General features: G+C 40.1%; 1 protein-coding gene across 2 annotated transcripts in view; it reads right to left on the bottom strand.

Moving 5' to 3' along the window:
* Positions 1-2446: 2446 nt before the first annotated feature.
* Positions 2447-16447, bottom strand: part of LOC102927243 (hepatitis A virus cellular receptor 1 homolog) — a 34715-nt gene continuing 20714 nt past the window's right edge. The window contains exons 5-9 of one of the 2 annotated variants that reach the window (XM_076578233.1): positions 14239-14307; positions 12960-13009; positions 11127-11238; positions 9728-9764; positions 2447-6407 (exon numbers count right to left, since the gene is read on the bottom strand). In XM_076578233.1, coding sequence (XP_076434348.1) covers positions 6293-6407; positions 9728-9764; positions 11127-11238; positions 12960-13009; positions 14239-14307 — 383 coding nt within the window. In that variant the 3' untranslated portion in view covers positions 2447-6292. The remainder of the gene's footprint in view (positions 6408-9727; positions 9765-11126; positions 11239-12959; positions 13010-14238; positions 14308-16447) is intronic. The other variant, XM_042283890.2, reaches the window with a different exon arrangement.

Here is a 16447-nt window from a genome sequence, read left to right as displayed (position 1 = left end):
ACTAAAAGCTTTTCAGACCTTTTCTTTCTCACATTTTTTTTTCTCTTTCTGTAGGGGCAAAAAATTAAATTCACCTGGAAGAAACATCTATCAAAATGGGAGAATTGCTTGTAACTGCCCTAGGATAGAGAAAAACCCATGCAGCATTGCTGATTCTTATTGTTAGTGTTGTATCTCCATTTCTATCCAGCAATTGGAAAGCAATTAACATAGAGCCAGGGAGCAAACATATCTGAGTTTGAATGCATTCCAGGGATAGCAGGATTCCTGCAGGTGTCAAGCAGCTTCCTGGAGCATGAAGCTGAGGTAGAGACATGCAGGACCCAGAGGAAAGTGCTAGCAGAAAAAGCAGGGTAAATTTGGCTGTAAAAACTAAGCTGGCAGTAACAGCAACCGTTGCCTGCTCAACTGTAAGCCGAGTCAGCAGGTGGGGCTACAGCACCATGGCTGTGGAAAAACCTCTCTGAAAAGCCCTCTTTTCTATCAGGAAAAGATCTTTCTGAAAAAGCTTTTAGTTCAAGTGCTTTCATGTTCTTTCACTGACCCACAAAGGCAGGGGTTTTTGCTGCTGGGACCAAAGCACCTGTCTGAATGCATGCAGGCAGACAGACTTGGCTGCTCTGAGAATAGTGTCAGGTGAAGGAAATATACCTATCAATGCCACCTCAGGGAGACAGAAATCTCCTGTGGTAAAATAACAAAATTTTGACTCAAAAACCTCCTGTGGTAAAAGCAAAAGCACGAATACAAACTGTGTAAACAAAAAAACAGGAGGACAGTGTACCAGGAGAGCAGTATAGGAAATGTAGTATGTCCTAACCACGGAATGATATAGCGAAAGGCAGTATGGGAAATGTAGTTTTTCAGCTCAAAATGGCAAAACTCTCTTACAGAACTTAGTCTTACCTCCTGAGTACTAGAAACAGGTGAACAGCTTCCCTCTCTGTAGATAATTAAAGTCCTAATACAGTTTGTCAACAAGCTACTTTAAAATGTTTTAGAAAACAAGGGAAAGTGATCCTTACAGTGGAAAATTGCTTCAGGTGTAAAAAAAAACTTACGGGATTGAGTTGTGCTTAAGATAGAAGAGGGAAACATTGACAGCATTAAAAAAAAAACTCTCACGGTAATCTTAAAAAGCAGCTTTAAAGAATTAAAAAGGGGGGGGGTTTGTACCCTTAGGAAAATTATCCCCTTAGTCACCAAATGAAGCTTGCTAGCTACCCACAGGAGTCTCATATCAAAGTTGATCATGAACTCCGAACTTAAAAATAAAGCAATGTTGAGTTCACTTACAATTTTTACTATGATAACTTATAATTTGTGTACTTTCTATCTTGTTGAAAGGAAATAAGTTAGTTCTGTTATGAGAGTCTTTCTAGTGTAAGTTCTGTTAAGAGATTCTTTTTAGATATCCCTAAAATAGTTCTATAGTTTCTTCTTGAATATAAATTTGGTAAATAGTTCTTCTAAGGAATCTCTTCTGGATATGTGCTAAAGTCTGTAAAACAGACCTATAGAGTTTCCCTTTGAATATAAAGTCTGTAAAATAGTTCTACAGAGTTTCAATTTGAATATAAGTTTGTAAAAAATATAAATAAATATATGTTGAATGTGGGTTTATGAAGGATGTAAATGTTGAATGTAGGTCTGTGTAAAGTGTCAATGTTGAATATAAGTCTATAAAACATATAAATGTTAATGTAAGTTCATACTAGAACTGTTTAAATTTGTCCATCAATTTTTCTATCCGTTTAGACAAATTAGGTAACATTAATTGTTAAAGGAATGTGTTTCATCTTCAGATATATTTGAACACTTTTCATGATAGCCCAAAATACAATTAACAAAGGTGTCATAATTAGCAGAGTTTTTCTGTCTTCTTCCTACAAGTTTCAACTCCTTCTGTCTCTGTTTTGAAAGGGGTAGGCCTCCCACAAAGGGATAAGCTTCCTACAATCCAGTTAGTTTGTAAGTGTCTTATAATTAGCGTGGGTTTTGTTTACTTGAGTATTTAAATATTTAATTTAAAATTTTATTTAATTTACTTAATTTAAATAGTTAAATATTTCTCACCTCTCCCTCCTCAAGAGTACCCTGGGGGAAACGTGGGATGGGTCCACCTTAGTAGCAGTTGCCTGGGTTAGTGTTTGATTCACAGAGTTTATTCAGGGAGCTGAGTCAGCTTACACCAGCGTTGCCTTGAACGCTATAACTGCGACACCTGCTGGATGAATATCACTACTACACTAAAAACCGTCACGAGAACTGGGACTTCTGGAACACCTAAGACTGTTAGGACCAGCTCTCAAGGAGTTCATCTGAGTTAAAATTACTCGATAATTTTACACCTTAAACTGATTAATAAATAAACAAATTAATAAACTTTTTCTTTGAAAATTTTGAATATTTCTCAAAAATGGCAGACAATATCACCACCCAGGAATTTTAAAACTTTTTTGTTTGTACTATAAATGAAATTTTACATGACATGTAAGAATTTCCTGGGATGTATACAATGTTTGTCATAATAACAATTAGCATAGTGATCCATCTCATATCATTGAAAAATTGGCTTAATAATGGCAGCAAAAATGAGACACTAATGGGACTGATACAGGCTTTACAAAGTGGTAATGAAGACTTAAATAGAAGGGTTCTTTCTATGGAATCTGCTATTTACCACAAGAACTTTAGTCTGTTAATAATAACTTAATAACCAGACTGTTACATGTCTATCAGGCATCTATAGGAAGACTGAAGTGTGGCCGTATTGTGTTCCCCAAAATATTGTGCACCCTAATAAACTTATCTGGGGTCAGGGCACAGAACAGCCACTAGATACAGAGGCTAGAAAATGGTGGCACTCACACCTTTAATCCTAGTATTCCAGAGGCAGAAATCCCTCTGGATCTCTGTGAGTTCAAGGCCACATTGGAAACAACCAGGCAAGGTGACACACGCCTTTAATCCCAGGGAGTGATGGCTGAAAGCAGAAAGATAAATAAGGCATGAGGATCAGAAACTAGAAGCATTTGGCTGGTTAAGCTTTTAGGCTTTGAGCAGCACAATACAGCTGACACCCATTCTGGATGAGGACTGAGAGGCTTCCAGTCTGAGAAAACAGGATCAGCTGAGGAACTGCCGAGGTGAGATAGCTGTGGCTTGTTCTGCTTCTCTCATCTTCCAGCATTCACCCCAATAACTGGCCTCAGGTTTGATTTTATTAATAGGACTCTTTAAGATTCATGCTACACTGAAGAACAGAGCAAGCATCACAATCTCAGAGCCCTGCAGCCACCAGATAAGAATCAGGAAGGAGGCAGGAGAGTGTAGGGGTGCATGGCCCCATCTAGTGGCCTCATCCCTCTAGAACCCAGGCTGATCTTGACAAATCTTCTAGAAAAGCTACAAATCCAGGCTATCATTGAAAAAGGCCTGGTTTGATGTGTAGTTCCCTCAAATTTAAGAAAAAGAAAAATAATAAATTACAAAACAACATTTATACCAAAGAAACTCTGTCTCAAAAAAAAACAAAAGGAAAAGAAAAATCATTATAATGTAAAAAACAATCATTTTTAAAGGAGACAAGGAAGCCCCGTTTGGCAAACCCAGAACGCAACTTCCTACTATCTGACCTCCCCAAGAAATCCTCAGACACATATTCATTTCCTAGAGCAGCAGTGAAATGTGGACTGAGATCCAACATCCTATTCTCCTATGGACTGGGTGTCTCTAACTGGAGTCAGGGCTTACTCAAACTGAAGTAGAAATTAATACCTCTAGAAACTCTGCTTTCTCAACAACCAAACTGGCAATGAATATACCAATATACCAACACAACAGCCTTTATTAACACTAGCAAAGCCAAATAATTCTTGTGACAAACTGATGCATGTGACAAAACAATGAAAAATTGCTTTGTGGTAGTCAGAAGTTTTCTCCAGTCCCGCCCAGCCCTGAGATCCCACAGATGCTTATAAAATAATCTCTCACAGACTTAATATTATTTACAAACTGTCTGGTCTATGGCAGGCCTCTTGCTAGCTAGCTCTTATATTTTAAACTAACCCATTTCTATTAATCTATGTTTTGCCACATATTCCATGAATTACTGATCTGTTGGCTTATTGTTCCTAGGGCAGCAGGCTGGTGTCTCTCTGCCTCTGCCTTTCTTCTTCCTGTCCTTCTCTTGGAATTCCTGCCTGCTATAACCTGACTTGCCATAGGTGACAGTAGCTTCTTTATTAACCAATTAGAGCAACACATATTCACAGCATACAGAAAGATATCCCCCAGGATTTCCCTTTTTCTATCTAATCAAGGAAGGTTTTAGCTTTAACATAGTAAAATTACATATAATAAAACAGTTATCAAGCAAGAATTACAGTTACAATATCTAGTCTATTTGTATTTGGCAAAGTTAATGAAAATATTCTGTCATCTATACTATACTTGTGAATCTAAAGTTTCATATCTAGTTTATCTTTTATCATAACCAAGGACAATTATAACTATCTAATCTTCAACTACATCAAAGATCCCAGAAGGATATAATATTACCTAAGTAAACAGGAAAAGCATTGTACGCAAATTCCAAAAATCTAAAATGACAGAGGCAGCTGTCTGTCTGGATAGCCACGCAAAGTTCCTCTGCAACATTGGGGCATCCATCATCAGACTATAGGCCTAGAGTCTCTCAGTTGCTTCTCCCTGTGTCCTGTAGAATGTCTGGCAGTCTCCTCTGTGAAGCAGGAACCTGAAGGACCATCTTATCTTGTTTTGGCAGGATTTAGTGGTCATTTTTCCATGGGTCCTGCATGTCCAGTCAATACAACATTTTGTCAAACAGTCCAGGTAAGAGTAGTTTCTTGCCCAAATAGCCAGTTCTGCCAAGGAGAAGATAAACTCTATATGGAGTGTCTTCAATGCCCATCTTCCTCTTTGAAGTAAATTGGTGCTGCCAGGAGAAGACATGTCTAATTATCCAGGAAAGTCTAACTTTTTAAAACATTTTACATGCCATATTCTATAGGTCTTGGAAGTGTTTGAAGATTACCCATCTATCTGAAATGTATCTCTGCATATCTAGAAAACCTAATTAACATTACTGTAAGGTTGATTATCATAAATGATTCATTATTAATCTGTATTTCTTAATTGTACATTATAATTTCAATGAGCTGTACACATATAATACCTGGAACAAGAGTAGAAATATACATAGATTATAACAAAATTAACATTAAATTTGTATCAATAAACTAATATCCATAGCAATGTAAAACATTTTGAACAAGTTGTTGCTTTTTAAAAGTAGATTCAATAATTTATCCTTTTTTCCTATCAAAACTATATCACTTTGTCTCTCTGAAATAAATTTATATGTAAATATGATCTGGAGACAATTATATGTTTAGAACTCTGAATGAAACCAGTGATAGTCCTAAACCCAGTCACTCCTGGAACAGGACTTCTCTCAGGCAGAGAGCCTGGGTCCTGCTCCCCCTTTCCTCTTCATGTCTGCATTGTCTTCTTCCAGCACCTAATTCAGAGTCCAGTGGGTGAGGACAGGACACTGAGCACCAAGTCATACTGCAGTGAAAATGATTTCAATCACTTGGTCCACTAATTTCTTCCCCTGATGTCTGCCTGGTCCATTCCCATCATGGCAACCTCTACTGACATAAAACACCCATCCTTATCCTAAGATCAACCACATAATAATGAATCATATTTCCAGAGCAATAAGAAAGCATAACCAACTCTAATAGTGACATTAGAGTGCCTTCTATTTATCTATTAGAGAAATTAAAACCTATATGTGCCCTTGGGGATGGGAGGGAAAGTGACATTAAATTACAATAAAATAGATAAAACATAATCATAAAATACTTCTAAATTCAGTATGCCCCTCCCACCTGTGCTCACTCACATTTTTTTTAATATTTTCAATCCTGTTCCTTTCTTAATGATTTTAATAACCAAGGCCAGAGTCTATTTCCTACACTACTGATGATTATGTTGACTAAAGGAAACACAGAATTAAAAAATGTTCATGTTTGAGAGAATGCACTGCAGTATGTGGAGAGATTGAGGCAGTGTGAACATTAGAATTAAGATGATGTTAACAGTGAGTTTGAGTACAAACAGCTGAGGGTCACCCTCTCCACCACTGCTGGATGAACCGACACAGAAAATAGCCCTGGAGCTGTAAAGGGTGTTTGCACTGTCCAATCTGGTCGCTGTCTTTCCACTCTCAGGAAGAAGCCCCTCAGAGGGCCACTGGGATTCAATCTGTATGGTAAAGACTGTCTTCAATAATGTAGACATTGTCTTCAGCTCTGGACTTCACATTCGCTGTGTTTTGAAAAGCTCCCATCTTAGAGACACGGAATGCAACCAAGCTGCAGAGGGAGAGATGTTGAAGAAAGAACAAGAGGTCACCTTTCAGGTCTCAGCAGAACTTTCATTTATGATGTGAGCTCAGGACTCCAGGAGCCCCATTCACAAAAAATGTAACAGTGATCAGCACCACAGAGGTCCCTCCTATGAAGTCATAGAAAAGTTTAACAGGCATCAGAGAAACTAAACATTCTTTTTTTAAAAAATAGCAGCTCACATTGGAGTCCTTCAACATACTAATGTCATAAAACACAAAAAAGTGGAAGACCTAGGGAGACAGATATCTAGGTACATAATGAGGATGTACATTTGAGAACTGGGCTAGGAACCTGATAACTCATGTGTTTACTTGCACTGTGACACTTTAGAAAGGGTTAGGAGAGCCTGTGACCTGAGTGAGATCCCTGGAGCCCTTGGAAAGGCAGAAGGAAAGAGCCAGCTCCACAGTGTTGTCCTCTGACCTCCACAGGTGCCATGGAACCTGCACACACACACACACACACACACACACACACACACACACACACACACATCATGCACACAATAACACAAAATTTTCTTTATTGAAAAAGAAAGGGACTTGAAACCTGCACAGCATCTTCATCCTCTAACGTTAAACATGGAGCAGAAAAACATTCAAACAACATAGCAGTGTCTTTGCACTGAAGCCGGTGGTCTGTGGCACAGTTTCAAAGATTACTGTATGACACACATTTACAGATGTCACATTAACACAAACGTCAGGTACTGGACTAAAAGGAATTTAAGGAGAGCACTGCAGGTGTTCACAGCTGGCCCACCCCAACAGCTGTGGGAGGGGCAGAAATTGCAGAGCTCATCATGTGTCCCTGTCAGTCAGGGTAGGCACAGTGGACTGACATTTGAGCTTCTAGAACTCACGAAGGGGCAAACCAGAGAAGAAAACAGATGAACTCATGGGTGATGTTTTGATATAGTGGAGTTTTATCATTTGTACATAGCAGCCATTTCTACTACTGAAATGCAGAACCAAAAGGAGCATCTCTAGTCAACCACATAAGGAACATGCCTGTGCTGAGAATTAGACAGAACAAGAGAGATCCAGCTCCACTGTGCCTGGGACAGTCACAAATGTAGGGAAACAGTGGAGGGTCAGGACACTCCTGAGTCAGTGTGATATAACTGACAGAGAAAGTCATGAGAGAATGTCCAGAGTATGTCATGTAGTGGTTAGTTTGGTTTTGTGGCTTTCTTTATTGCATTTATTTATTTACTATTTATACTTTATTCATTCATTCATTCATTCATTCATTTGTTCGTTCATTCATTCATTTGGTTTTTGTCAGGGTCTCACTATGTTTCCCTGGCTCTCCTGTAAAATACTACATAAACCAGACTGACTTGGCCTCATAGAGACCCACCCACCTCTACCTGCTGAGTTGGAAATAAAGGCCTTATTCACTTATTTTTAGACACACTGTTGCTAGAGGTCTGGGCTGGACATTAACTTACAGTACTCCTGCCTTAGCTTACTGAGTGTTGAGATAACAGGTGTGTGCCACCTCACCCAACTTCTCCCCCTCTTCTTTCTGTGTTGTGTTTTCTCCAATGTTTTCTTTTCTATTAAGTGACTAAAAAGTAACATTGGGGCCTGAAGAGATGACTCAGCAGTTAAGCATGGTCCTTGCACAAACAGGAGAACCAGAGTTCAGATGCAGGCCCCCAGGTGACAGGTAGAACATCGCCTGCATCCCTGTAACCCAGCACTGAGGGAGACAGAGGCAGGAGGATGATCTCTGGTACTTCCTGGCCTTTGCAAAGCAAACAATGTGAACTGTAGGTCCAAGGGAGACTCTGCCTGAGAGGATAAAGTGGGGACGGAGAAGGACACTCCCTGTCCTCCTCTGGCCTCCAGGCAGGTGTACTTGAACACATTCATGCCTGTCCTCTCCATGTTCCTGTCCCTGTTTCTGCCTCCACCTCTGCCTATTCCTACCCTTATCTTTCTCCCTCACATACAAAGATAAAAAGGTTAAATTTAACCTTTTTTTAAATGCCTTTCCAATGCAGGAACAAAAATTATGGACTAAAATGATGCTGTGTTCTTCCAACTCTTGGGAATAGTTCTTTTCCATTTCCAGAAACAGTCTGTTTGCTTTACATTATTTCACTTACCAGTTAGATCTCCAAGCATGGACTCCTGGAGTCAAGGCCAAGGTATGACCTCATATTTATGGACTTGTCTGTTTTTTACTTGTAGGATGAGAGTAATAGTAGTTCCTACCTTATAGACTTATTACTGTGAAGGGAAGGTGTGAGGGACACTTAATAAGAACTAACTGTGTCAGGCAGTTCTAATGGCCTGACACTGGTCAAGACCCAGTCTATGGCTGGGCTCTTGTGCTTAACACAGACACAGGTAAGTCTATGGAGGCAGCCTGAAGGACATGGAATTAGACTGAAGACATAGTTCTGTGGACAGCCAATCTTTAGTCAATTGAGGAAAATTAGGTGGCTGTAGAGGAGGGCAGATAACACTGGAGAGAATAAAAGAGCTTCCAAGTGCAGTAACAGGACAAGGGCAGTAAAGAGCCTGTGAGGCAGACACCAGTGCAGTGAGCGGAGGAGACTGGTGTGGAGTGTGGAGACACTGGCCACACCACAGTCCAGTTACAGTCCCGGCTGCCTCAGAAATGATCTTCCTCTAAATCCTCTGCTCCCTTGGGGCTTCCTCAAACAGCCACCTAACCCTGTCATCTTCAACATGTTTGCCTAAAAGCACCTAAAAGGACCTTTCTACTAGCTTATGTACCTTGTGATACACTTCATCAGTTTTTTAATAGAATAGGAACACAGTGAAAGAAAACACTGAGGAAACAAGAGTGGATCAAATCAACTCCTTCATTACCAGATCCAGAAAGCAAAACTAATAATTCAGTGTCTACCTATAAGAGGTGAGGATCAAGGGCCTTCTGTTCCTGTCCTACCGTAAATGCAGGATATACAGAATGCAGAATATATCTCTGAGAAATGAGGGCAACAAGAAAGGGACTTGTTTTTATTTGGGATCCAACATACAGCATGGATGCCAAGCAAATTGTGGAACACACTGTAATCCCATAACGAAAGGAGTCTGAGGCAGGAGAAATGTGAGTTCCAGTCTGGTCTTGGCTACATAGCAAGTTCAAGGCCAGCCTGGACCACGTAATAAGATTTGCCTCAAATCAACCAACCAATCTATGAATCAAATAATAAAGAATGATTTAGTAGTAAAAGAGAACATAGAGAGACATTCTCAAGACTGTTAGTACAAAAAGAATCAACACAATCCATGTCAACTTACCTTAGAGACCCCGACTTCTTTTTCATAAGGATGTACCCTAAATTGGAATGGGTAGAGGTGGGATAAATTGAAAGGATAATTGAACATGTCATCAGAAACACTCATGATATTTTCCCCTAATTAAGGATATTGCTTCTGTTTTTGATTGAACCATGCCCTGGTAACTTTGGGTAATTCCTTCCTGTACCCCACAGGAAGGAGATTCTTTCCATTCATTGTCTGGGATATTCATCCACATGGCCTAATTTGATAGAATGCGATTGGTAAATTATTGTTCACGGAAACAAACAAAGAGTCTGGATTCTTTTCTAATGAGCTGCTAGAGAACAAGCCTGTAAGGGAAGGATAAACAACTTTGGACTAAGGAAGGGAACACATTTGTGGATTTTTACTCAATTTCTATGTAATTCTCCCTTTCAGACATGATCTGATATGTAGCCCAGGCTAGCCACAGACTTGTAAATGCTGGTATTATAAACACATGACACTAGATCCACCTTAAATAATGCTTTAGGATGAGCAGCTTTAAATAATGAAGGGAAACATCTGAAATCTGACCGGCATATTCTTATTCCCCACTTCCTGTGAAACAGGTCTGTGATGGGCTCAGGCATGTAAAGTCCATGGCTGAAGTTCTTACACAGGGAATGGACTACACAGAGAGAAACACTGTGTACACATGAACAACTCATGGAAAGGGCCATGTAGGCCTGGGTGCCACCTTCAAATAGTCTGTTCAGTATTAGTCAGGGGGCACCCAAATAATGTCTCATTTGCCTTTTATACTAAATATGTTCCAGAACATTCAACAGTATCATCATGGGAAACAAGCGAGATCCCAAGGGTGGGAAAGGAGAGAACACATCATAGTCTTACAGTGGTCTAAAAATTCTCAAACCTATCCAAAATCTCTTGTGTCATATTATGTAATTTATTTTTTGGAAAATATAATGTTTCCCTTCCGATGGCAACAACTGAAAGACAGAGGACAGAGTTGGGAACAGGAGTGCAGGCAAGCATTGCAGCCTATCCCCGTGAGCCCAGCCCTTGGATGCTGGAGGCAGGAGGATCTGGAGTGGAAGGTCATCCTCAGCTACCTCGTAAGGTCAGTACCAGTGTGAACCACATGAGGCCAAGTTTTACAGAATAGGAATCTTTGGAGACATAGCGACAATGGTTCAAGATCACTGAACAGAGCACTCACCAGGTACCAGAAATCACCTGCAGAGTTTTGTGGGTCCTAACACATTTCTTGGGGAGTAGATGTTTACCAAGTGTGCCTTGGATCTAGGGATATGGAAGCCATGTGAACTCAAAACTCCTATGACATGTGTATTTGCTAAAGACAGTCAGAGAACCCTGGCTCTCCTTCCCTGGGGACAGTTGTGAAATTACTTACTGGTGACAGCCAGGGTGCTCACAAGTAGCAGTAACAGCAGGGCAGCCACGGAGATGCCTACATAGAAGCCAGTATTCGTGTTCTTCTGCCGCTCCTGTGAAAGGATCGATTCCTAAGGAACCAACAAATAAAACAATAGTAGCAATAAATAAACATCAGTAAACACAGGGGCAGCAAGGAAGAAGAACAGAAAACATGTGCTTGACCTTAACCTAGACTCTAATTCCTAGAGCTTCATCTCTCCTGGCCTGTGGCTAGTCTGGAATATGCAGGAAGTCCCAAGGATCTGAGGTGGTAATGGGCAGTGTAACTCCAAGACAGTGTGAATTCAGTGTCTTTGATGGTGATGGAAACATATTCTATGGTGCTTGAGGTGATTACGTAGGTGGATACCTCAGTCAAAATTTTAACCTCATAATTAATGTAGGTTCATACATCATGTATGTGATTATGTCTGCTTTAATAGTCAGTAGGGTATTCCCTAAATTCCAGAAATCATCTTACAATATTAAAAGAGAAAAACAGAGTAGCCCATCTCTAAGTTCACTTGCCCTCAGTGTGCTCAGCTCCTGGTCTGGTCTTCCATCACAGACCCTACTTGTCATGTAAATGGAAATCAAGACTCCTTGTCTTTGTAAACATGTAATACCAAATGGTCAGCGTGGAAACACATACATACAAATAACGTACAGACTGCACAGGTTATATTAACAATTTTAGGATATATATGTATTAAATATAAATATATGCAATATATAATACATATCATACACAGTTGAAATGTATATATTAACAATTATACATCACAAATTAATATATTGCATATTATAATTATAATATTCATATGATATGTATTGATATATTTATATATATTAACAAATGAACAGAGAACATGAATTAGAAAGAAAACAAGGAGGGAGTATGTAGAAGGGCTTGAAAGGAGTTGAGAAAAAAGGAAACAATACAATTATATCTAATAACTTTCTAAAAATAGTAGGAGGACTCTTTTCCTGGATGCAACCTGATAAACACCATGTGATCAGACAGAAATGCAGAATCTCCCCTAGATCCCTGGTGCAGGTGATCAGGGATCACCACATACTGAATAAGCAGGAGACAGGCTGGGCAGCAGGTGAGGCTAATAGTTTAGTACTCATCTAACAACCCTAAACAGAGCCTATGGGATGGGTTTAACTGCAGGGAAAGGGAGGATCAGAGACCGGGTCTTTGTCCCTGTATGAGCCTCGTCTCTGGAGTAACAATCCTGGCTCCTCTGCCCTGTCAGGGAGACCATGGACAAGTTAGTTAAGCTCTGTCCTCAAACAGTGTGTTCGGTAGGTTCTTGGGAAAGTCTAGGAAAAAAGTCATGCAAAAGTGAGAATGTTTAGGACATTGATACCTTATGTGGAGTTATGTGTGGAAAAAAAATATCACCAGTGGCCACTACATCGAATTGTCAGTGGATAGAAAAACAGTATTAGGGAACCCTAAATGAACATCTTGAATTCAAACATCCTTTGTAAGTAACAAACTCTTAATTTTTTTGTTTTTATATATTTACTAATTTATTTATCTACAGTTTTTGAGACAAAGTTTCACTATGTAGCCCAAGTTGCCTAATGGTCCAGGCTGGCCTCAAACTTCTGATATTTGTATTAACTTCCTGAGTCCTAAGAATAAGGAATATTCCACTATATCTGACTACTTTTCTTTTTCTTTTTTAATGTAAATATCTGTGAACTAATTTTACAGACAAAAATCTTTAAATACAGATTATTTCCCAGAAGATATACAAGTGAACATGGCTAATAAATTGGGGAGGAATATACTTACAGTGTAATTATCACAAAAGTCGTCTGAGGATGTCACAGTGTAATTCCAATCTACTCAACAAGAGGAAAAATAAATTAAAATTAGGAATTTATATATTTTTCTACATCTGTAAATATTACCCCCAAGGCCAAGGTGTCTTATAATATGTGAGGGTTAATATTGAATATGGCAGGAGACACACTGGACAGCATGTTTTGAACATCATATATTTGAAGTACATTTGAAATGTCTATTTTATAACAAGGAATCTATTGTTTTCATTGTTTCTCTGTGTCTATGTATGAAACACAGAACCCTATATCAGATATATAGTTTGTAACATCCTGACAAGGAGCCCCTTCACTGCATTTTACAGATGGAGCAACAGACATCACATGCCTCCATATTTCTACTTTTATCAAATGACAGACATCTCTGCTGGCAATGTACACACAGTGCCACACAATGAGTGGGAACATTACAGGTCTATGGAAGCCCCCAACTACTGCTAAAACTGGCCTGCCCAGTAGAATAATGTTAGATGACTCACAGCCTTCTTCATTTTCACATTACTTTGCTTACATTTCACTCAATATGAAAACTCTTCCAAGGAGCCAAAGACAATGACTAGGTTTAAGCAACATCTACAGTCTAGGCTCTGTTTGTGACTTAGGCCCTTAAGTAAGATTTCCAGAAATAATGATGTGGAACCTGGCACTTAGAGCCCTTCTCTCCCTTTCCTGAATGCAAAAAAATATTGTTCAGAAATCTAGATCACAATATTGTTTGTGGAAGAAAATTATCCAAATATGTTTGCTGTAAACTACATCTTGGAGCATTGTTTCAAAACTTACAGCAGCAGGGGATGGGGTACTTCTTAGCAATCTCCAGAGATCCAACTTGAGAGCCACCATACCATGTGTATACTCAAGGTAAAAAAACCTAAGTGCTCCGCATAGAGAAGTCCATACACATGCCTCAGTGTGCCCTATTCCTTTGCTAGGCATCCCTCTTTATAATGACCTGGTGCTTAGGACCTAAATTAAATATCTTCAACACTCCATGCCATTGAGTGTCCCTGATACTCTTTTCTTCTGAGAAGTCAGCTTATTTTGGCCTGAATGAAGGTGTTTGTGGGGAAAGGACCAATTGAGGATGCTGTGTGTGTAGAATGGAGCTGTGTCTCTGTCCCTGACACCACTTACAATGTCAGATCTGTATTGTTGCAGAGGGTACCTGTTCTTCACCAGCTTCAAGATCTGCACCTTCCAAGGGGATAAGGGAGGAAGAACTTAATTACCTGCAAGAGTGTAGGATGGAGTTTCTGTCACCTCAGCTGTTGTCTGATGTGGATAAACCGTAGTGGGTTCTGGAATCAGAACAATGCAAGAAATGTTTCAGCTTTGGAGTTTGGCCCCCACCAAGGAAATAGAATCAAAACTTACTGTCACCTCTCCCAGTGCCTCCCCCAGCCTCCTAAGCAGGAATGGCTCCTTCCTACTCATTTCTGTATCAGCTGACTCCTCTGAAAAATATATCCAAAGATTGGCACCGCCTGAGCAAGTGACCTGTGTCCTAATATTCTGGACAGCTTTATCAGGATTCAGAATTGTCTCACACTTTCCATTCTAGACTCCTGAACTCCTCTAATACATAGATGACAACACAGGAAAATAGGACACTAAGTTAAGATTCCGGTTTATTTAGAATAGGGTTATTTCACCTTCTAGGAAAGGGACCTGGAAGTTTCTCACTACCCTCTTCACTGTAGGTCTTATTCAAGCCCCAGATTATCCACACTTCTTTCCATGGAGATGAGCTCACTGAACAACATGGAATAGACAGACCATTTCATCATTGAGTTCTTCTCAAGGTAGCAGGATCACCCTGGGGATGACTCTTACTCTGCAGCCTGCCTTGTGCTGTGGAACTTCTCTCTCTCTCTCTCTCTCTCTCTCTCTCTCTCTCTCTCTCTCTCTCTCTCTCTCTCACACACACACACACACACACACACACACACACATACATTTGGTTGATTGATTGGTTGGTTGAGTGACAGACTGAGACAGGGTCTCCTGTCCTCCATCCATTCCCGTATAGGAGTGACTTCCTGTGTTTTCTGACTCATCTTCCATTGCTCACCAAAGGCTTCCTCATCAAACACTCTAGTGCAGCCTGTGTTTCCCTTTTCTTCTGGAGTCCCTACATTGTTCTCACTCACAGTTCACTTCACCTGCAGAGATGAGCACTTGCCTCTCTGGGATCCTCTAAATGCTTCCCTTTTCAGAACAAGGGAGGATCTTGGAGTAAGTTGGTTGTGGCCAGACTGGAATACCTGAACTTGGGCTTCTCATGGCTCCTCAGAGTCTTTCTGGATCCCCTGCCTCACTACAACCTGACCCTTACATTTGAACAACACCCTCCTGTTCTGCACTACTGTCCTGTTTTATCCTAACACTGAAACATGTAAGAGGATGTGACTGTCCTTCTGAACTAATGACAGGACAACCCAAATGTCAGATGGTCACACATTACCCAATTCAGTTCTTCATAAAAGGCATCATGAGCTTAACTTGATTCCTGGGTCACTTTCTCCCTTTTCTTACAGCCTCACATCCTATATTCCATGAATAGTATCTGGGACAACCAGGATGAGCACCCGAGGTGGATGTGAGGATATGTGTTCTTTTTACAGTAGCCACTGTATTTGCCTTCTCCCTGGACAGGACAGTCAACCTTCAACTGCAATTCTTTAGGAAACTAACAATAGAAATATAAGATTATATTAAACACCTCCCAAGAGGTCATCTGGGCTCATGATCCAATGCTTTTCTTCTAAATCTCAGTTTCTAGTGAAGTGAAAAAACCTATCTATGTTCTTCAAACTCAGCCCATGAGCCCATCCCCTGACACAGACAAAAACTAAGTATTGAAAAGTTCTGTCAATCCTGAGAGATCTCACAGTTCACTAGTGTGTGCAGCTGCCTGGAACAAAGTGGTTGTTTTCACAAATCCTGTGCTCCACATGTCTAGATATAACCCAGAGCTCTCTGCACACTTGGCATGTAGCCCAGTCCTTCAGGGTCCCCCTGCTTGAAAGCACTGGGTGGCCAGTCATAGGACAGGGATATAAATATCACACATCATATTACCATAAGAACAACAACAGAAAGCTGTGTGGCTTCTTCTGCTTGTCAGCATCCAGCCCTCCCTCAGGGGATGGACAGTTTATAGGATGCTTAAAGAGCCCCTCTGACAGCTATCTTTTCACTCCAAGGTGTAGAAAGTTTGAACCCAAACTTGCCAACAGAATGACATGCTTCTCCCCATCTGTAAGTTCAGTTCCTATGTATTAATATTAACTTTACTTGTACGCAATTAGAAGTATGAACATGGCCTCATTCAAAAGCATTTCCTAAAGCCTTTGAATTCGATGTGTGTTTTTTTTTCATGCCTACAAAGGACTTACATTGACTTTTCATCTACACTAATAAATTGAAAGATCTTTA

Source organism: Peromyscus maniculatus, chromosome 8, assembly GCF_049852395.1.
Source record: "Peromyscus maniculatus bairdii isolate BWxNUB_F1_BW_parent chromosome 8, HU_Pman_BW_mat_3.1, whole genome shotgun sequence".
Taxonomy (NCBI): Eukaryota; Metazoa; Chordata; class Mammalia; order Rodentia; family Cricetidae; genus Peromyscus; species Peromyscus maniculatus.
Note: the sequence above shows the minus strand (reverse complement) of the source record. Positions and strands in the feature narration are given on the sequence as shown.